Genomic DNA, 19,781 nt, shown 5'->3' with positions numbered 1-19,781 from the left:
AAGAGGGGAGAAAAGAAGCGGGCCTCGGATGCACCCCCAAATTTCATTTTTACACATTCGCAGATACAAAGTTAGAAAAGAAGGGATTGGCACAAGCGAAGGAGCTTCAATTTCACTCATCACTCCTGGTTTTATCCCTGTACCCTTAATTTTGTTAAGTTTTTCTTCTCTTGTTTTATTTTTTACGCTTTCTTCCTTTCTTTTATTGTTTTTTTTATTATTGTGTAATCCCCTTGTAAGATACCCCACACCCCTTTGTTTTAGTGAATTTGTTCATTTCATTTTATTTCAAAAAAGGGAAAATAAAAAAATAATAAAAAATATGTAAAACTTTAAAAAACATTTAATGTAATAAATTTCGGTATGAGTACTCGTGCGATCGTACGCATCAGCCTAGTACTTATTGCCCAAATATAAAACAAATAAAAGCCGTGTGAGTGCTCGTGCGATCGTACGCATCAGCCTAGTACTCATTACGCAAAACAAAAGAAATAAAAGCTGTGTGAGTGCTCGTGCGATCGTACGCATCAGCCTAGTACTCATTACGCAAAGCAATAAGAGGAAAAAAAGCCGTGTGAGTGCTCGTGCGATCGTACGCATCAGCCTAGTACTCATTACGCAAAAAATATGTTTCAAAGGTTTAGGCACATGTGTGATCGCACGCATCGTCCTTGTGCTACAAACCTCTTCTCTTTTCTAAAATGAAAATACCAAAAACATAAAAAATCTTCAAAAACTAAAAACATCACATTTTCAAACAACAATCAATATTGCAGCCAGAACTACGTGATCCTTGATTCTCCACTAAAAGTGGAGATACGTAGGAGCAAGGCCAGTCCTTGTCAGGCTCACTTTCCCAAAAATCCAAAATTTATCCAAAACAAATTCTCAAACAATTTTCAAACAAATTTCCAAAGCAGTTTTCAAAGAACTACGTAACCCTGATTTCTCACATGAGAATACGTAGGAGCAAGGTCAATCCTTGTCGGGCCCAAAAAACTAAAAAATATTGTTTGTTTCTTTAGAGTTTTATTTTAAGGGAAAGTTAAACATTTTGAAAACCACATCCACATTCGCGCATTTAGTTAAAGGTACTGCCTTAGGGCAGGCGTTGTAGGGTGCTAATACCTTCCCTACACGTAACCGACTCCCGAACCAAGAATCTGGTTCTAATTGACCATGCCTTATCATTTTATGGTTTTTCCGTAGTTTTCCAGAATAAACTATGGTGGCGACTCCAAAATCTCTTTTCAAAATATTTAGCTAATTTTTTATTGGATCGTCGTCCCGTCGCGATTCCGGTTGCGACAACAACCAACTCATCTTCAACCAATGATGACCACATTTTTAACCAACTCCATCACCAAGCAACCAAAAAGTGTAAAACTCTTGTTGCACAATTGGGTGGGGACCAATGGTCAAAATAACTGAGAACCTAAGGCTATAGTTTTGCATATTGAGGTCAACAAAGTTCATTACATCAATTTTCATTCACAACTGAATGCACAAACAACTCCAACCTCGGTAAACAAATAGATTGTGGTAATTATAACCACAAAATTTGCAAGCAAAATAAACATCCAGATTTGGTAGGAACTACACCAAAAATAAGAAATCACTCATAACTACAACCCTGTTATACACAAATGTGTAACACATAAAATGCACATTCTCATCTTCAAACGCAGGATGATATTATAAGGAATACTAAAATACAGAAAACTGCAGTTTTATTATGATTAAATATAATTAATACATTTCTTAGAAGATCTATAACAATAATTATGTACTTTAAAGGTAATGAATATGTTATTGAACTTGTAACTGTTAAATACTTAATACATAATGATAAAACCACAAACAACATTGCAACACTTTTAACTCTACAATAACATTTACAACAATCCTAATTATTGCAGCACTTCGTCTATATGGACATTGTCATTATCTAGAATCCAATCACAAACAAATTTCTCCCTAAAGTGTTGAAGTTCCTCCTGAAAACAATCAAATACAGATATAGTTAAGAAAATGCACAATCTTTTATCAAAGGTCCAAAGTATAATAAGTTCGGTTAACAAAATCAACGATTAAATAAAATTATTCAAAGAAAGTAATCAATTTTTAAAGACATATTTACTTACATTGTTTTCACTTTGCTGTGGAATGGAATCCATTAATATAAAATGAAACATTGGACAAAAAATAAGGGTTGGGAAAAAATAAAAACTTTACACCAAACAACAACCCCAAAATGATAAAATAAATGAAAAACTTCTGAAGATAATTGAACAAAAATAAGAAAGCAAAGACGAACAACAATTCAATGCTTCAAACGAACGATGACAACCATAAATGCTTGCGAAGTCCGAAACGAACGACGAGAACCTCCAAAACTTGCGTTAATGGTGGTTTCGTCCTTCAACGGTGCTTCGAAACCAACGACTGTTGCAACGACGGCGAACGACGGTTGAAGCGATGATGATTCTCTCTCGCATAACCCTCTTTCTCACAACTTCCAAAATAATTTTTTGAATCCAAACAGGAGAAAGGGAAAGCGCGAACAGGAACTCCTGAAACCCCTAATTTTGCACATTTGACCTCATTTTCTTTTTAATTTTGGTCATCTGAACCAATCATCGTCTTTCACGTAGCGGAGTTAAAAAATTCTTGTACCGCATGACCAGATGGCCACATGATAGAACCGTCTGGATAGGGTCATCAAAGGAGCTCGACCGGCCAAGTAGCCTACAATCTGCACGTCAGATAAGGTAAGCAGCCCATCAACAGAGCTGCCGAGAAGGATGAGAGACCGAGTTGATGTTCCCCAGCCTCAGTCATCCTTAAACTTCACATCAAATCAAGATTACGGGTAAGCATTGCTTAGTGGGTTTCGGGCCATGGTTGGACCGTGATTAGGGTTTCACTAATATCAGACTCATCTTGAAACTTATAAATAGAGATCAAAAGTAAGAAAGTAGGTGAATTCATTTATTGTGAATTTAAGACTTCACTCTAACCCCGAACGGATTAACTATTAACGCAAGTAAGGGATAATTTTGACTAAGATACATAGAATTACCTAAGCTAACTTGGAACAAAAGGTAAAGACGTGTTTTGTGAAGATTCCCAACCCTACACTCGAAACCGTTATAAAAAAAACAGTCATAATATTATTATTCTTTTTAAAATTCTAATTGAAATACTTTTCTATAAGTTGAAACGTAATTCAAAAGAAAAAGTTTAATAGAAACTAATATGAAAGTTTTTCAATCAAAATGGAGACAGTAACTAAGTCTGAGTTTGTTTAATTAAATGGAGATTTGATATTAAATCACTTTGATTTATACCTTTTTATTTTAAACGTAAACTAATGAAAATAAAATAAGTTTTTTTTAAAAAATGATAGCTTGAAAGGTGGAACTGTAATGAAGTGTGTAGTTAGTTTTTTGACAGACAAAAATCTTCCTAACCATACTCGAGTTTGCTTAGAAGGTGTTTCGGTGGATAATTTTGGGGACCGAGAGACTAACCTGCTGACGTGTCTGGGCCGCTCGCTCGCTTCCAAACTCCTGCTATTGGCCGATCGGTGTTGGCACAAACCGATCGGTCTCCTTCTTGACGAGGGAGATGTATCTGCAAAAGGTACTCCGACGCCCAAGTTAGGCGTGTGATTTGAAGAGCCTCGGCTCTTGGTTGAATATCTAGTGAATGGTTATCACTATTGAGTATTTGAGAGTCATGTAGAGTAAGTGGAACGTCCCTGGCTTTTAGCCCTCGCTTTGTATTTATTATTTTCCTAAACTGATATGAGCCCAATAAAATATAAACAGAATAAGATATAAACAGATTACCTGGATATCCGGTTGGTTGTTGGTAACCACTCGGTTAATATTTTATACTGTACAGTATGCCCCCCAAGTCTGAGTTAAGCGCTTGGCTTTAGCCGTGGTTAACTATAGGACTAATGAGTTTGCGGGAGGCTGCGTTTGCGGAATTGAAAGCGTTTTACCGCTCGACCTCCAACATTAACCGAGCGGGATTTACCGCTCGTCCTTCAACAGGAACCGAGAGGAATTTACCTCTCGGTCTTCGACATTAACCGAGAGGGCTTTACCTCTCGACCTTCTACATTAACCGAGAGGGATTTACCTCTCGACCCTCGACATTAACCGAGAGGGATTTACCTCTCGACCTTCAACTTTAACCGAGAGGGATTTACCTCTCGACCTTCGACTTTAACCGAGAGGGGTTTACCTCTCGACCTTCGACTTGAACCGAGAGGAGTTTACCTCTCGATCTTCGACATTAATCGAGAGGGATTTACCTCTCGACCCTCGACATTAACCGAGAGGGATTTACCTCTCGACCTTCAACTTTAACCGAGAGGGATTTACCTCTCGACCTTCGACTTTAACCGAGAGGGATTTACCTCTCGACCTTCGACTTTAACCGAGAGGGGTTTACCTCTCGACCTTCGACTTTAATCGAGAGGGGTTTACCTCTCGACCTTCGACTTTAACGGAGAGGGGTTTACCTCTCGACCTTCGACATTAACCGAGAGGGATTTACCTCTCGACCTTCAATATTAACCGAGAGGGATTTACCTCTCGTCCTTCAACATTAACCGAGAGGGATTTACCTCTCGACCTTCGACATTAACCGAGCGGGATTTACCGCTCGTCCTTCAGTAGGAACCGAGAGGAATTTACCTCTCGGTCTTCGACATTTGTCGAGAGGGTTTTACCTCTCGACCTTCGACATAAACCGAGCGGGATTTACCGCTCGTCCTTCAATAGGAACCGAGAGGAATTTACCTCTGCTTTGAGCTAGGAGTGTTGCCTAGTGAACGGGATTTACCGTTCGTCGTTGAGAGGGCTTTACCTCTCTCCCGAGGGGGATTTACCGCTCGGTCTTCGACCTAGGAGTGCTTCCTAGGGAACGGGCTTTACCGTTCGGCTTGGAGAGGGTTTTACCTCTGCTTTGAGCTAGGAGTGCTTCCTAGTGAACGGAATTTACCGTTCGTCGTTGAGAGGGCTTTACCTCTCTCCCGAGGGGGATTTACCGCTCGGTCTTCGACCTAGGAGTGCTTCCTAGGGAACGGGCTTTACCGTTCGGCTTGGAGAGGGTTTTACCTCTGTTGGCTGAAATTCTTGATCGACATTGGTAACCAATGATCGAGCGTGAATTGCTCGGTTTTATTCATTGCACAACGAAAGTTTAATAACAAAAGTCTAAATCAAAAATTTAAAGATGACATTAAATAGAGATTTGGATGACTATCTTCAGTTTATAACTCCGCGAACCGATCGTTCACGATGACGAGCAGGACTGCGACTATAGTCTCGCCTGCGTTCGTTCTTCCGATACGCTCGTTCGGGACTTCTTCTTGTTTCTTGTATGTAATTACGGAGGTGTCCTGCCCGAATGAGACGTTCTATTTCGTTTTTCAGCGTAATGCATTCTTCTGTGGTATGCCCCCGATTCTGATGGAAATGACAACTCTTCCTTTCATCTGCGTATCTTGGAGATGGCTTCGTTTGGAGTGTGAGAAGTTCAGTGTTTAGAGCTTCTTCAAGAACTTTTGCCCTAGGTGTGTTGAGGGGTGTATAGTGATTAAATTTAAATGTTCGGGAAAGCTCCCCGCTTTTACCATTATTGCCGAACGGTCGTTTACCGTCCTTTCTCCCTCCACTTGCCTCAGTTTCTTGCTGTCGCTTTCGTTGTGAAATTCGCATGTCCTCCATGCGGATGAATTCGGCTATCCGTTCCTAGAGCTCCTCCATTGTTTTTGGCGGTCGTGCATACAATTTCTCAGCAAAGTACCCTGGTTTTAGACAGGAAGGCAAATTGGTGATGATAAAAGATTGACTTACCTCTTTGACTCGTCGTGCAGTTTCCATATACCTTTTCATAAAGGCCTTCAAAGTTTCTCCCTTTTCCTGTTTAGTATTTACCAATTCCGCTGGCGTTACCTCCTGATTACGATTGGAGGTGTATTGCCTTTTAAAAAGGTTTTCCACAGTGGCGAAGAATTCCACTGTGTTTGGGGGAAGAGTGTTATACCACTCTAATGCTTCGTCCTTGAGTGATAAGGAGAAGGCTCTGCACATAACCGGATCACTGTCCGTGTAGAACACCATTGCATTGGTGAAAATCCTGAGATGATTGTCGGGATCTGTCGAGCCATCATACTTATCCAATACAGGAGGGTTCTTCTCTGGCATTGGAGTTTGCATGATGATCGCAGTGAAAGGGAGTAGATTGGAGGGCCGATCGGTTCGTAAGGGGGATGATTCCCTTCTTCCCCGATCGTTCGGGTCAGTATGCCGAGATGGCTGCTGATTACGACTTCCAGCGTTATCATTGTTACCTCGATCGGCTGTGGACTCCGAGTGTTGAGCTGATCGTTCGGCACGACCTCGCTCTGCTCTCAACATTGCAATTTCTTCTGCGTGCCTTCGCTGCATCTCTTGTTGTGCGTGCGTCTGTGCTTGTATGGTTCTGGCTTGTGCCTGTATTTGCGCCTGCATCTGCGCTATCAAATCTCTGGTGTGTTGTTCTTCCTCCATGCTCCTCGTGGTCATCATTGGGTTTGACGCTCGGCCCCACGGTGGGCGCCAAAATGTTTCGGTGGATAATTTTGGGGACCGAGAGACTAACCTGCTGACGTGTCTGGGCCGCTCGCTCGCTTCCAAACTCCTGCTATTGGCCGATCGGTGTTGGCACAAACCGATCGGTCTCCTTCTTGACGAGGGGGATGTACCTGCAAAAGGTACTCTGACGCCCAAGTTAGGCGTGTGATTTGAAGAGCCTCGGCTCTTGGTTGAATATCTAGTGAATGGTTATCACTATTGAGTATTTGAGAGTCATGTAGAGTAAGTGGAACGTCCCTGGCTTATAGCCCTCGCTTTGTATTTATTATTTTCCTAAACTGATATGAGCCCAATAAAATATAAACAGAATAAGATATAAACAGATTACCTGGATATCCGGTTGGTTGTTGGTAACCACTCGGTTAATATTTTATTCTGTACAGAAGGAATATTTAGCAATTGCCGTTTTCTTACTAAGTGTCGGTCAAATTTTATTTTTCAATGTTGATGTTCAAACAAACAAACCTAAATTTCACAGCTTTACTTTATAAATAAAGAAATTAAGACTATATGATATGCCTAAGACACTACACTATGAGAGCATCATATTCTGTCGCAATTTTTTCTTTATGTGCCTTTTTCTTTACACTGTTGTGATTGCATTCGGAATTTCTTTATGAATTGCTTTCATTAATCCAAAAACCTTTTTCCCAATCTCATCTCTTTTTCTGTCATTGTTAAGTGATCAAATATATAAAATTTCAGAATAATCCTTTTCTTATTGAAAATGGTCCACACAACAGCCTCTAAGACTTCATAATAAATTTAAATAACAACTATCTTTAAAAATATAGTTTAATTATTTTTTTTTTCAATTTTGGGTTTATTCAAATAGCACAATCTTTTGAAAATCTTCTTAGGACAAGAGTGTGATACTACACACATGTGAAAAGAGATCCGAATCACCAATTATCACAATCTCAACGTCTTTAAATTAAATTAATAATGGTACATCGATCGAATAAAAAAAATACCCAATAAAAAGTAAATCTTTTTTAAATAGTAAGCACATTAATATTTAATCTATTAGAGAGTAATAATAATTTAATATATAACCTCTCAATTTTAATAATAAGGTGAACATGTATTTCTTTAGCATAAATATGATTTATCCGGCATAAATTTGCTCATAAATATTCTCTTAACTCTCACTATCCCCTGAGATGCTTTCACTGCAAAAAAACAAAATGCTAAAGCTGAAAGCTCAAGGCCAGCTCATTATCTTTTCCATTATTAATTCATTTTATTTGGAAAAAAAAAAGAAAAAGGAGATAGGCATGTTGATATGAACTATATTCCACCCATTTATTGTGCTCTTCCATCTCTTATCCCATCATGATGAATATATATACTTGTGTTTAGATTTTAGTTTGAATCACCTAAATCGATTTTAATTTATTCGACACTTTATTAAAATGATTGATATTTTTTAGATAAAGTTTATAAAAATCACTTCAAATTTCAATTTATTTAAAAAATAATAATGATTTTTTAACCCAATTTCTTACATGAAATCTAAACACATTATCTTAATAAAGCAATTCTTTCTATTCTTTTTGTTTTACTTATAAGTTGGATGAATTTGGTATGCTTTTGAGTGTACCAAAATTGGATATTTTCTATCTTGTTCTTTTTTCTAAAGATGAAAACTATACACTCTAATAAGTTAGAGGAACACCTCCTTTCAACTTAGATATTCTAAAATGATAAAAACAAAATGTAAACTTAATTGAACATAATAAATTTAATTAATCTTACCTTGTTCAATAATATTATTCTTGAAACATCATATATTTAACGGTCATTCTATTTTAAATAAAAATAAATATTCATCGTAGTAAGTTCTAATAAAAAAATATTTTAGAAAAATGATATTTTGAATTAAAATTAGTAAAATTAAATAATGTTAACTGATTTAAATAGTTAATATGAAATTGATGATTTGTTTTATATGTAAGTTTTAAAAAATACAGAAAAACATAGGGATTAAAGAAAGAAAGGCAGTAATGAAAAGATTTGTATGCTTTTTCCCTAAAATAACTAGATAGATCGGGCTAAAGGTAAGATGATAAGTTGAAAGTTATTTGGAAAAAAAAAATTGAGACTAAAATTAAACAAGTATGCACTGTATCATTTACATTACAAAATAAATAAAAATGTAGTATTTAATGTTTTTTATAGTTATTATATGTTTATTTTTGTTAAATTAGTAACAATGATAATATATATATATATATATATATATGGGGTTTGCTAACTTGCGTACTTTTCTTTTTCAGTTGGTACATTTTATCACTGTGTATCGAATTTAGTAGACAAAAATATCTTCATTTTAAAGTTAAGGATATTTAAATAATTTTCATTCTCAAAAAAAAAAAAAACAACTAACTGAAAAATTCAGAAACACTTGTTGTTAAACAATTTCTTACAAAAAATGATTTTATAATGAGTTTCCATTTTATAATTTTTTCTTATATAATTTTATCTAATTTTCACAAGCATAATGACATCCGAAAGAATTGGTAATTGGCCTCTAAAAAATCAAAAACACTTGTGGTTAAACAATTTCTTACACAAAATGATTTTGTAATGAGTTTTCATTTTATAATTTGTCTTATCTAACTTTATCTAATTTTCACAAGCATAATGACATTCGAAGAAATTTGTAATTGGCCTGGAGGGTATTTTTAGAGATGATGATTCAACATTCGCAAATGGTGAAATTAGATAGGTTAATGAAGATGATGAAATTGAAGAGATCTTGAATAAACCTTTGTCCAAAGGCAAATATGTCCATGACTCAACTCTTTACAAAGACAAATTGTTTAACAGTGTTTCTGATTTTTTAAGTTGGGGCTACAGTAGCGATGATGAGGGAGAAAATGTTAGAGTGAGAGATGAAAGAGAAAGAGTTTAGAGAAATGGGGGAGGTGAGTAAGGGTTTGGGGTTTCTTGTTTTTTTTTTTAATTTTGAGAATGAAAATTATTCAAATACCCTTAACCTTAAAGCTTAAAATCCATAACATATGAAAATATTTTGTTTACTAAAATCCGATACACATTGTTAAAATGTATTAACTGGAAAAAAAAGCATATACAAGTTAGCAAACTCATATATATATATATATATATATATATATATATATATATATATATATATATATATATATATATATATATATTATGAGTATATTATTTTGATTCAACCAAAATTATTAGTCAAATTTGAAAATTAAAAGAAAAAAGAGTTATGAAATTGTTATAATGAAATATAATTAAGTGTCGTATATTTTTAAAATTGATTGTAAATTATAAAAAATTATCTTATCACGTGAACTTGTTCATACAATGGAAGAATTTCAAGTAATCTTACAAATATTTTCTAAATAGTCAGTATGTAACTGCTCTAGGTACTTTCATGCAAAATTCACGATTCCTTCCCTCCATCCGGTTAAATTGAAAAAATAAAAATAAAACACGTGTTGAAATTTTCGCAACCAAAAGCTCTCGAAGATTAATAAAAATTCTTTGGTAAAAGAAAAATAGCATTTTTTTAAAATTCTAAAATAATTTTTTAAAATATTTACTAACCCAATCTGATATAACTCTCTATAAATTGAATTCATTTAATTTATATTTGATAAAAAATAGTATAGATTTAATACACTTAAATTTAATCCAATACAAATACTTTTATTTGAATAAATTTGAATGAAAATGAATTTATACCTGCTTATAAATATTTCTATATCATCATAAAATAAGTTTAAATTAATTTACGGAGAAACTAATTTATGAAAATTAACTTTATAAATATTAAAGATTAAATCGATATAATCTAATTTTAATATGTGGAAAAAATAATTTCACTTTTTCTTTAGAAATGTTTATAAATAAATTTTTCATATTCAAAATTTATAATGATTTGCAAGATATTGATTGTTTTATTTCTACGCCGGAATATTACAAACATCCAACGTGTTTCATGGAAACAACCAATCCAATATAGGCTCATTTAAGATGATATAGCAACTGTGAAAATGTAGTGACAGATTATAAACATTTAAGTAAAACAGTAATAACTTAGTGGTAAAACTCTGGCATCTCCAAGTATATCCTAAGAGCTAACACGAATGAATTAAAACCATATATAAATATGTATTTAATCAAATAAAAAACTAATCAATTTAATGGAATATCAACTATTGCATAATACTAAAATCATACTGAAAAATGTGTTGCTGCACTATATTACTGGTTTTTACGGATTCTAAAGTGTTCTGATAATATTTCCTACTTACAGACAAAGTGATTTTTACACTTTTAATTAAGTATAGACTACTCTTACTCTATATTTAGTATACAAAATAACCATTAGTTATATATTACATGATATATTTGTTTATCTAATTCAGTTCTTGATTAAAATATGAATATTTTATTAAATTCCCTAATTTAATACTTACACTATATTTCAGAAATACTTTCTTAGTCCATATAACGTCACATTAATCCTACATATATTAACATATTATCAATCATGCCTAGTGATTTGCATCTTATAAATTTATCATCATTAAGTGATAAAAAAAACGTATTTCATTAAAATAGATTATATCTCATATCGTTAATCAAATAATATTCTGATGTACTTTTTTATCTACATATAAACAAACATTTTCAATCATTTTCGATTCATATAATTAGATTAAAGATATTATTTTGAAACAAAGTCAATTTTGTTGAGTAAAATTTATTTTGCTGAGCGTATTAAGTTACAAAAATATTTTAATTGCTCTCAGGTCTAAATTTATAACGAGTTATACAAAATCAACATTTTTGTATAATATTTTAAAATCAACTATTAAATCCTAAACTAATCAATTATAAATCTTTAACAAGTTTAAAATGTTGAAAAACTTTTCAACTTTAAAAACTTCACTTTTAAAATGTTAAAAAATGTTGGAAGTCCACATCGACTAGAGATAAGGTCAATTTATATTATATAAGTAGATGCAAACCTCATCAAGCAGGTCTTGTGGGGTTGAGTTAGGCTTAAAGTTTACTTCCTAACATGGTATCAAAGTTATGGTTAGAGTCTATCCAATTGATATTTGTTGTTTGTTGGACATGTTATTCCACCCACTATCGGGTTGTTGTCAGACTACTCATTAATGTCTAGTCTCACGCTTGAAATGATGTTTATACCTCGGCGTGAGGAGAGTGTTGGCCGAGACGAACAAAACCATGTGATCGTAGATCGAAACTAAAATTCCGTTAATGAAAGCGGTAGATGGCACCGCTGTCGGCAACGACGAGTGTAGTGGTAAAGACAACAAATATTTTTTCCTCAAAAGAACCTTAAACTCTAGATACCATGTTGAAGATAGTGAAAAGTATATATGAGATTAATCTCTATACACATAAGATCCTCTATTTATAGTAGAAAAAATATGGACTAAACCCAAAATACAAATAAGAAATAATAATAAACTAACTAAAAATAAAAAATAAATATAAAATAAAGATAATATATCTAACAAAAAAAATTGATATATCTTTTTCATGCAGGGCTAATTCTTGTTGCATTAATATATGTTGAAAACTTAGAATGCATGTTTCAAAATGAAAAACGAAAGTCACTTAAAGTAATTTCAACTTCAATATAGATAATGAGTACATATTTAACTGGATCTGTTATATGCCTAATATGTATTTATTTACTCAAGAATGTTCAATTTTTTTCCCAAAAATGAGTGTCTTCTAAATAAAAAATAATAGTCAATTTTTGTCCTAAATTAAAGGATCAGTTTTTCAAAACACTTACATGGTTAAAATATAAGTTTAGAACTGACACAGATGGTATTAATTTAGAGACGATTGAAAACAAAGTGTAGCAAAAGGCTATAACTAACCTATCTGAATTTAGTAAAGTGCAACGGATAGTATTTATTATGACAATTTGTGCAGTTATAATTAGTTGTTGACTATATACCTGTGGCATGCATGACATAAACACAGCAACAAAAATTTGCTTTCAGCCTTTGATATCTTTACGTAATTCTTTGTTCACTTGAATAGATTTAAAGAAGAATAATTGAATGAATTTGAGAAAATTTAAAAATAAATTTTTTGTTGTTTATTTAAATAGATTTAAAGTAAGTGAGAGTAAATTTAGAAGTAAATATTTTTAATTTGTCACATCAATCAAATTATACACTAATTCTCATAAACGATTACTTCTAAATTTACGTAAATAAATAATAAAAAAATTTATCTTCAAATTCACTAATTCATTCTTTTCCAAATCCATTGAATGAATACTGGATAAGTGTAGGATTTGGGTGAGTTTTTTCTCCGACATAAACTCGTCACCATTCAACCCTACTTTTGCTAAAAACATACCAACAAACACTTGGTATTCAACTCGTAAGCTGAATTTTTTTCGATTTCACTCAATAACAGACTCACCCAAATGAAACTGAAAAACAACTACAGATGGTTGGAGTAAAATGTCAGAAAGCGTGTGGGTCCGCTTCATGTTAATTAACTAAAAGAAATTGTATACATTTCCACTATTAACGAGTCCACAGTGTGACGTTTCCACCTACGTCAAGTAATATTAACTGTACTTACCTTAATGGCCAAGTAACACGCAAGGTTATTTGATGGGAATGAAGAAAGAGTCATGGCCAAATATTATAATCACATACAATATTACACAGATCAAAATGGAGATATGCACAGGCAGAATATGACTCTTATTTGGATTAGGAAAAACACTGATACTAAGTCAATAATTCTTGTTTAGTTTTTTTCCATTCTTAATAATAAGATTTTAGTTACATCTAATCAAAATGCGTGCACACAAGATAGAACAAATGCACACTAATCTTGGCCCAGATCATAAAAAACCAACCATTTCCATGATTCAATTAGAAACGCATAACTACAAGCTGACCAAGGAATAAATTACAATTTTTTACACATCAAATTCTACACTACATGACTTTCCGCACAATTACTTTTACTTTTCCTAAGACTGCCTGATATCAAGCGTAGAACTTCTAATGCAGTTTTCTTTTTTTGTTACCTATAAGCATTTAAAAAAAATTACAATTATATATGTAATATAAATTCATGTCATGGACAAAACCCCTTGAACTTGTCTTACAATGGAAAATTTTCATTAAACTTGCAAATATCTCCAGCTTGTTCCATTAGCACGTTCCAAATAATGTTTTCCGAATCAAATGAAAAAAGATTCACCTTTTCCAACCTGCGGTAAAATATTTCTTTCTACGTTTTGATTATGTAGAAGCCCTAGGTGCTTTCATGCCAAATCCATGCTTCACTTTCTCCACTCTGTTACATTGTCATAAAAGCACGGGTTGAAAATTAGCCCAAGCAAAATGAATGTCCTTCAAGATAAATAAAAATTTAATGCAATATGAACAAATGTATAAAAAGTCAAATGCTGGAATCATAGTGGGAAGTGAAGTAAACACAATCATGTGGACTTAAGTTCGGACAATGTACGGAGAAAGAAAGAATAATCAATTTGGGGTATAAAATTGAGAAGTGAAGCATCCGCAGGTTTGCTTGCCTGTTGTCCACGTGAATTTGTACGTTTCTACAGAAGCTATCAGGCTTTAAATTCAGCAACTTTTAATCCTTTGACTTGATATTTTATATTTCGGATGTTGTTTCTAAATATTCTGTCATGCTAACATTTGATTGGTATAAATTTAATACATGGTCATGAATGCTCAATATAGGTGTAAGTGGCTCGAGTTGAGTTTAGTCTAATTTCAATCCAATCCAAAAAGAAAGGAATATTACTGTCAGAGAATTGGGTGCAACCCGCTACAACCCTCCTCGATGAGAAAAAAAAATGACATCAGAAGTGTACCCTAGATCACTAGTACCAGAAAATACCCAACTCTTCAGCTGTCTTATTTTCTTCATTTTCACAAAAAAAAAATGATAAATAAATAGTGAACAACGAAGACACAGAAAAATAATTAGTATATCATATCCCTTTCACAGAACGACAATATGATTCACAAACTATCAGCTGCGGCCTGCTGCAAAACCATGCCTCTCACCCTTGGTAAATCTATAATGATAGGTAAGATTCTGATTATTCTATTTCTAACCTAAAAACCATCTTGCAATAATTGCCAAGTCAAAATGTGTATCTTGGGAAACCTGTTTCCAATCTAGGGCTCAAGATCACAGGCAACTGTGAACATTTGAGTTGCTAGTAAAAAATGATGAAAATGGTGTTTTAGCAAATCAGTAAAAACATATCATCTCTGCGTATAAAGTAGGAAAGAGAAGAGTGAGTTTAAACAAAAACAGAAGACTGGTATTAAATATTAGGAACAGAATAGCACTTACGTTGGTGCCAGTTTGCCAAGGCTGTCCAGCTCTTCTCCTGTGTCTTCATCCAGGACTCTCCCAGAAATTTCAATGATATATGATCTATCTGTATCTGTGGGAAGTCCTCTCCCTGCCAGCAAATCCAAGTCTTTCGGGTGAAGTTCCCTACCGTTTACAAAAACACCAGTACCCCCACCAGAACATTGTTTTGGCAAGGGATGATTGAACTCGTCTATAAATGGCTGCAGGAGCATTCACTTAATTTAGTTAGTATGATTAGCTCATGTCTATAAGCAAACACAACAAATAGGTTGTGATAGAATGGTAAAACTTACAGGAATTATTCCAAGACAAGGCCCTCCCAAGACACCCCAAAATCCAGCCCGAAAATCATACCTGTACATAAGATAATCGATTAGTGCACTATAAGCAATCAGCAGAAAATTTATAATTAGTTCAAAATCGCAAGATAGCACAACTACAAATGCAATTCTGTAAAGGGAATGTAGGCATGAAACTCAGTTTTATTTGGTCAATGGACATTCACAGCAGCCAATTTCAATTTAACTGAATCCACTAGCTACATCAGGAGTTGATTGGAGCTCTCAGATATAAATCAATCTAAAAGAGCATCAGGTATAAATAGTGTGGAAGGTTACAACTGATCGTAAAGCATACTAACCAATAATTTCCAGGCTGGATTGTTCCTGCTAGCTTTTCAGCCTTCTTGACAACACGATCAGATAATGGCTGCCCGTTTACAGTAACACTGATTTTACTACGATCATCTGTATGATTAGACCGCGAGAAATCTCGGAAGCTTTTTTTGATAATGTTTGCAAAAAATGAATCACCCCCTTTGTTGGATTTATGATGATCATGTTCTCGGCTAGCATATCCAGAATCCTGGGAAACACCTGTGTTTGAATAATCATGGACATCCATCTCCGTTGCAAGTGCAGCCTCTTTCAATGAATTTTGACGTGATGACATTTTGTCCACTTTTGTCTTCTCTTGCTCTGAGCGACTGCTTTGGTTTCCTTTTCCAAACCGATTTACTGCATGGTTATTATTGGAGTAATCAAAATACTCTTGTAGAGGCGAACCAGCAGGAGGAGATAGAGAATCTGTAGTTGGCCGATGAATGGACTTGGTGGCCTCCCTTGGATCAATCATTGCTTCCGGACTATTTTCATCTTCAGAGGTACTGAGAGATGAAGAACGAAAACTTGGCATCTCCAGGGACTTGTTAGAGTTCAAAGCACCCATAGAGAGAGGTTCCCTGTCTACAGAATGAAAATCATAACCAGAATAATCATCAGATGAAAAGTTAGCACCAGTCCTATTGGCATGAACTCGGGAATGTGACATACGGCTACTCCCAACCTCATTAGAGCTGTTATCACCTCTAGAGGGAACTCCCTTTGTTTCTAAATTAGGAGAAATAATCAGCTTGTTATTGATGACAGAAAAGCTTATTTCTGAGGAACAAGCTCCACATTGCACTTTCTGCCGACGATTTTTCACCAGAACCAATGCTTTTTTAGGCAGTAACAGCAACTCAGAGCAATTATGACATGAGATGAAGGGTGAACCGCCAGCTATAGGATAGCAACGCTGGCTACTAGTAGCTAACATTACTTTGCGAGGACGAGTTCGAACAAAACTACCCATCTCAGAGTTGAAATCACTGCCCCATCTTGCATGTAATTGGCTTTCACGATAAGTCCCAGGAGGAATGGCTGTTCTAGAATTATGAACTTGGGGACCAAATGCCCCTGGGAGGTCATGATGGTATAACATTGGATCATTTGGAATATCAGGGAATCTGCTGTTAATGAATGAAGATGGTGCTGGCACCGAACCTCTTCGTTTGTTATCATAACAATGGAAACATGAGCAAGAAGGTGGATGAAGCATTGAATTATTATGTGAGTATAGTTCATATGAATCTGGATTAGTATCAACATACCGTCCAGGATAGTAGGGATGCAATGGTTGTTTTGGGAACTGGTGTTGACCTCCCCTCAGCATTTGGGATGCAAAAGGATCCCCATATCGATTCGGATTATGCATTGAAGGAGGGATGTTGGGCATAGCCATGTCATGACCCCTGGCATAAGGATACGAATCATGATGATGATGATTGAAATGAGTGGAGCCTGCCACGTGCTTATCAGTGCCATAAAGTTGCCTTGAAGTTCTGTTCAACCCAGATGATCCATCTGAAAACCAAGGATCGGAGCCACCATAGGGATGAGGATCCGGAGGAATCGTCCTTTCATCAGGAATAATCTTTTCCTTTTGGTTGTTTACCAATTCAGAAGACTTACTGAGGTGGACCTTCAACTCATCTAGCTTCCTTAGAAGCTCAGCTCGATCCTGCTCAAGGTGCTGAACCATGTCTGCACCATCTGCTTCATTGCGATGCCTCCACGATCCCATATAATTGCTAGAAAAGCCATTCGAAGGTCCTTCATCAGGATACTTCGAAGTGGAAAATCTCACACTTTCCATCTCAGTTCGTGGCTTTCTCCAAAACCCCTCCATCTCACCTCTCTCTCCATTCTGCATATTAGAAATTCTCCCAGAGAATTTAGACCCATTCTCACGGCTAATTCGAGACTTGTGTGGTTCCTCCTGTTCTCTTCCTATTGATTTACCCACTTCATCTTTACTACCATTGACATCAACACCATCATCAAATACCCCTTTCTCAATAATACCCTCAGGTTGATTCAGAAATTTCTCCTCCATGTTATCTACTTTATCCACTTCCCTTTGAATTTCGTTCCTTGAGGGACCACTACTGGACTTAGCATCAATGTCCGAAGCATCACTGCGATCCACTAAGCCCTTCTCCAATGAACTTTCCGATTTACCAGAATCTCCTCCAACTCCAACCTTCCCGTCATCCGACAAGCTACCACTCACATAACCCTTATGCTTTGCTGCAAATTAAAATCAAACGCAACTAAAATTAGAAACTAGAAAGCCTAACCCGTTTCCAATTTCTTTCCGACTGCAAAATATAGGATCATGATACTCTGCCGCAGGTAAGACGCAAACAAAAACTGATTGAAAGTACGAGATCGTTTACTAACAATGAAGTAAAATATGAAACTGCAAATTTCAACCAAAATTTGTCTAATGAGAATGTCTTAATTTTATTAAAGAAATTCGGAAACACGTCAAAATCAAAAAGTAAAAACAAAACCAATGTGACAACACAAGAGAGGGGGGGAAAAGCTACCTCGAAGAACCGCACCACAACCACCACATTGATAAACAGAGTAATCGGCGAGTTCGGGAAGAAGGTTTTGACACTTTGGGCAACGCACCAATCGCACCTTGGCGGAGTCCGACATGAAGAAACGTTGACGGAAAAGGGACTAGGCAAAGAGCATCAACAGCAGCCGAGAAGAATAAACGTTGAAGCACATGAGAAACGAAATGAGAAGAAAGCATATAAAAGAGGGTGTTTGTTTCTCCCTAAAGTGAATGCTTGGCTTCTTGGAAACAACAACGTTAGAAAGGGAAGGGTCGAAGGTGGTGATGTCGTTAAACAAACAACGCTTTCTTTCACAAAGTGAAAGCAATAGGCTCAGATAGTGTGTGTCTGTGTGTGTGAGAGAGAGAAAGAGAGAGAGAAGACTCAAAAGAGAAAGAGAAACTCTTTTTCTCGCTTTTTCTTTTGGCGCTGCAGCTGCTGCTGCATCTTCTTTTGGGTTTTCTTAGTATTTTTCTAAGAATCCAAGCACCAAAGACAAGGAAAAAAGGAAGAAGGGGTAATTAATTAAGAATCACAGCGCGGACAAAATTTCTTCTGGGAATCTAAGAATCTGGGGAGGTTAAACTCTGAAAGCTGGAATTATCATGGAAAATTACTGAAACATCCTGATTTAATTTGTGTGTTTGGGCTTCAAAGAGAAAGAGTGAGGGATTAAAAGAGTGTACGAGAAAAACACGGGATCATTTTCCAAGGTTGTAGTGTACTGGTTCTATGCCAACGAGGAGAAACGACCAAATAATTGTGTCCAAAAACCGAAACGAGTAGGCACGAAACGACGTCGTAGGAGGAATCCCCTTTGCTGAGTTGCCTAATTTGTGCATAGGGAAGCGAGAATAGTAGAAGAAGTAGCAGCAGTTTGAGACAGAAACCAAAATCTAAAACCGCAACTTGGTGGGTTAGAATCGAAGTGTGAGGTAAAAGTTTATGACGCTCTTCTCTTCTTCTCTGCTCTCTCTGCTCTGATTCCCACTGATGCAGCAATCACTTCTCAATAGAGGGCCTTTTTTTTCATCCATTGGATTCTTACAAAATTCTAATGCAAATTTACTTTTTTTCGTTCAATTACCATTTCCTAAGATCCAAAATATTCAAACTTTTTTCTAAGAATCTCTCAAAATACTTAGCTTATTTGAATTCCATCTAATCACATGTTTAAGAAAAATATTAGCTATAAATGATGTCCAATCATATTTGAGAATGCACGTTTACTAATTCCTCCACAACTTTAGTGTTGGTTAACTTTGCAATGGAGAAAATGTTGCTTCAATTATGCGTCTTCTTATACAAAGTCATGATAGCATAAACATATTGGGGGTTGTTTACTTGCTAAATACTTTATGCGTTTGCATTTTGAATTTTGATATCGTCAGGCCAATAGGGTTTCTATTTAAAAAATAAAATAATATATTACCAGAATAAAGATTATTTATTTATTTAGATAAATTTTA

General features: G+C 35.2%; 1 protein-coding gene across 1 annotated transcript; it reads right to left on the bottom strand.

Annotated features, from left to right (window-relative positions):
- Nucleotides 1-13,563: 13,563 nt before the first annotated feature.
- On the bottom strand, nucleotides 13,564-19,538 carry LOC108345817 (protein ENHANCED DISEASE RESISTANCE 4). The gene is made up of 5 exons (XM_017584597.2): nucleotides 18,295-19,538; nucleotides 15,724-17,992; nucleotides 15,377-15,437; nucleotides 15,060-15,283; nucleotides 13,564-14,021 (listed from the first exon to the last, which is right to left on the bottom strand). Exons 1-5 carry the CDS (start codon nucleotides 18,407-18,409, stop codon nucleotides 13,967-13,969), a joined length of 2,724 nt encoding a protein of 907 aa, XP_017440086.1. The 5' UTR covers nucleotides 18,410-19,538; the 3' UTR covers nucleotides 13,564-13,966.
- Between the last annotated feature and the right edge of the window lie 243 nt (nucleotides 19,539-19,781).

Source organism: Vigna angularis, chromosome 6, assembly GCF_016808095.1.
Source record: "Vigna angularis cultivar LongXiaoDou No.4 chromosome 6, ASM1680809v1, whole genome shotgun sequence".
Classification (NCBI taxonomy): domain Eukaryota; kingdom Viridiplantae; phylum Streptophyta; class Magnoliopsida; order Fabales; family Fabaceae; genus Vigna; species Vigna angularis.
This window is presented reverse-complemented; position numbering and strand designations above follow the sequence as displayed.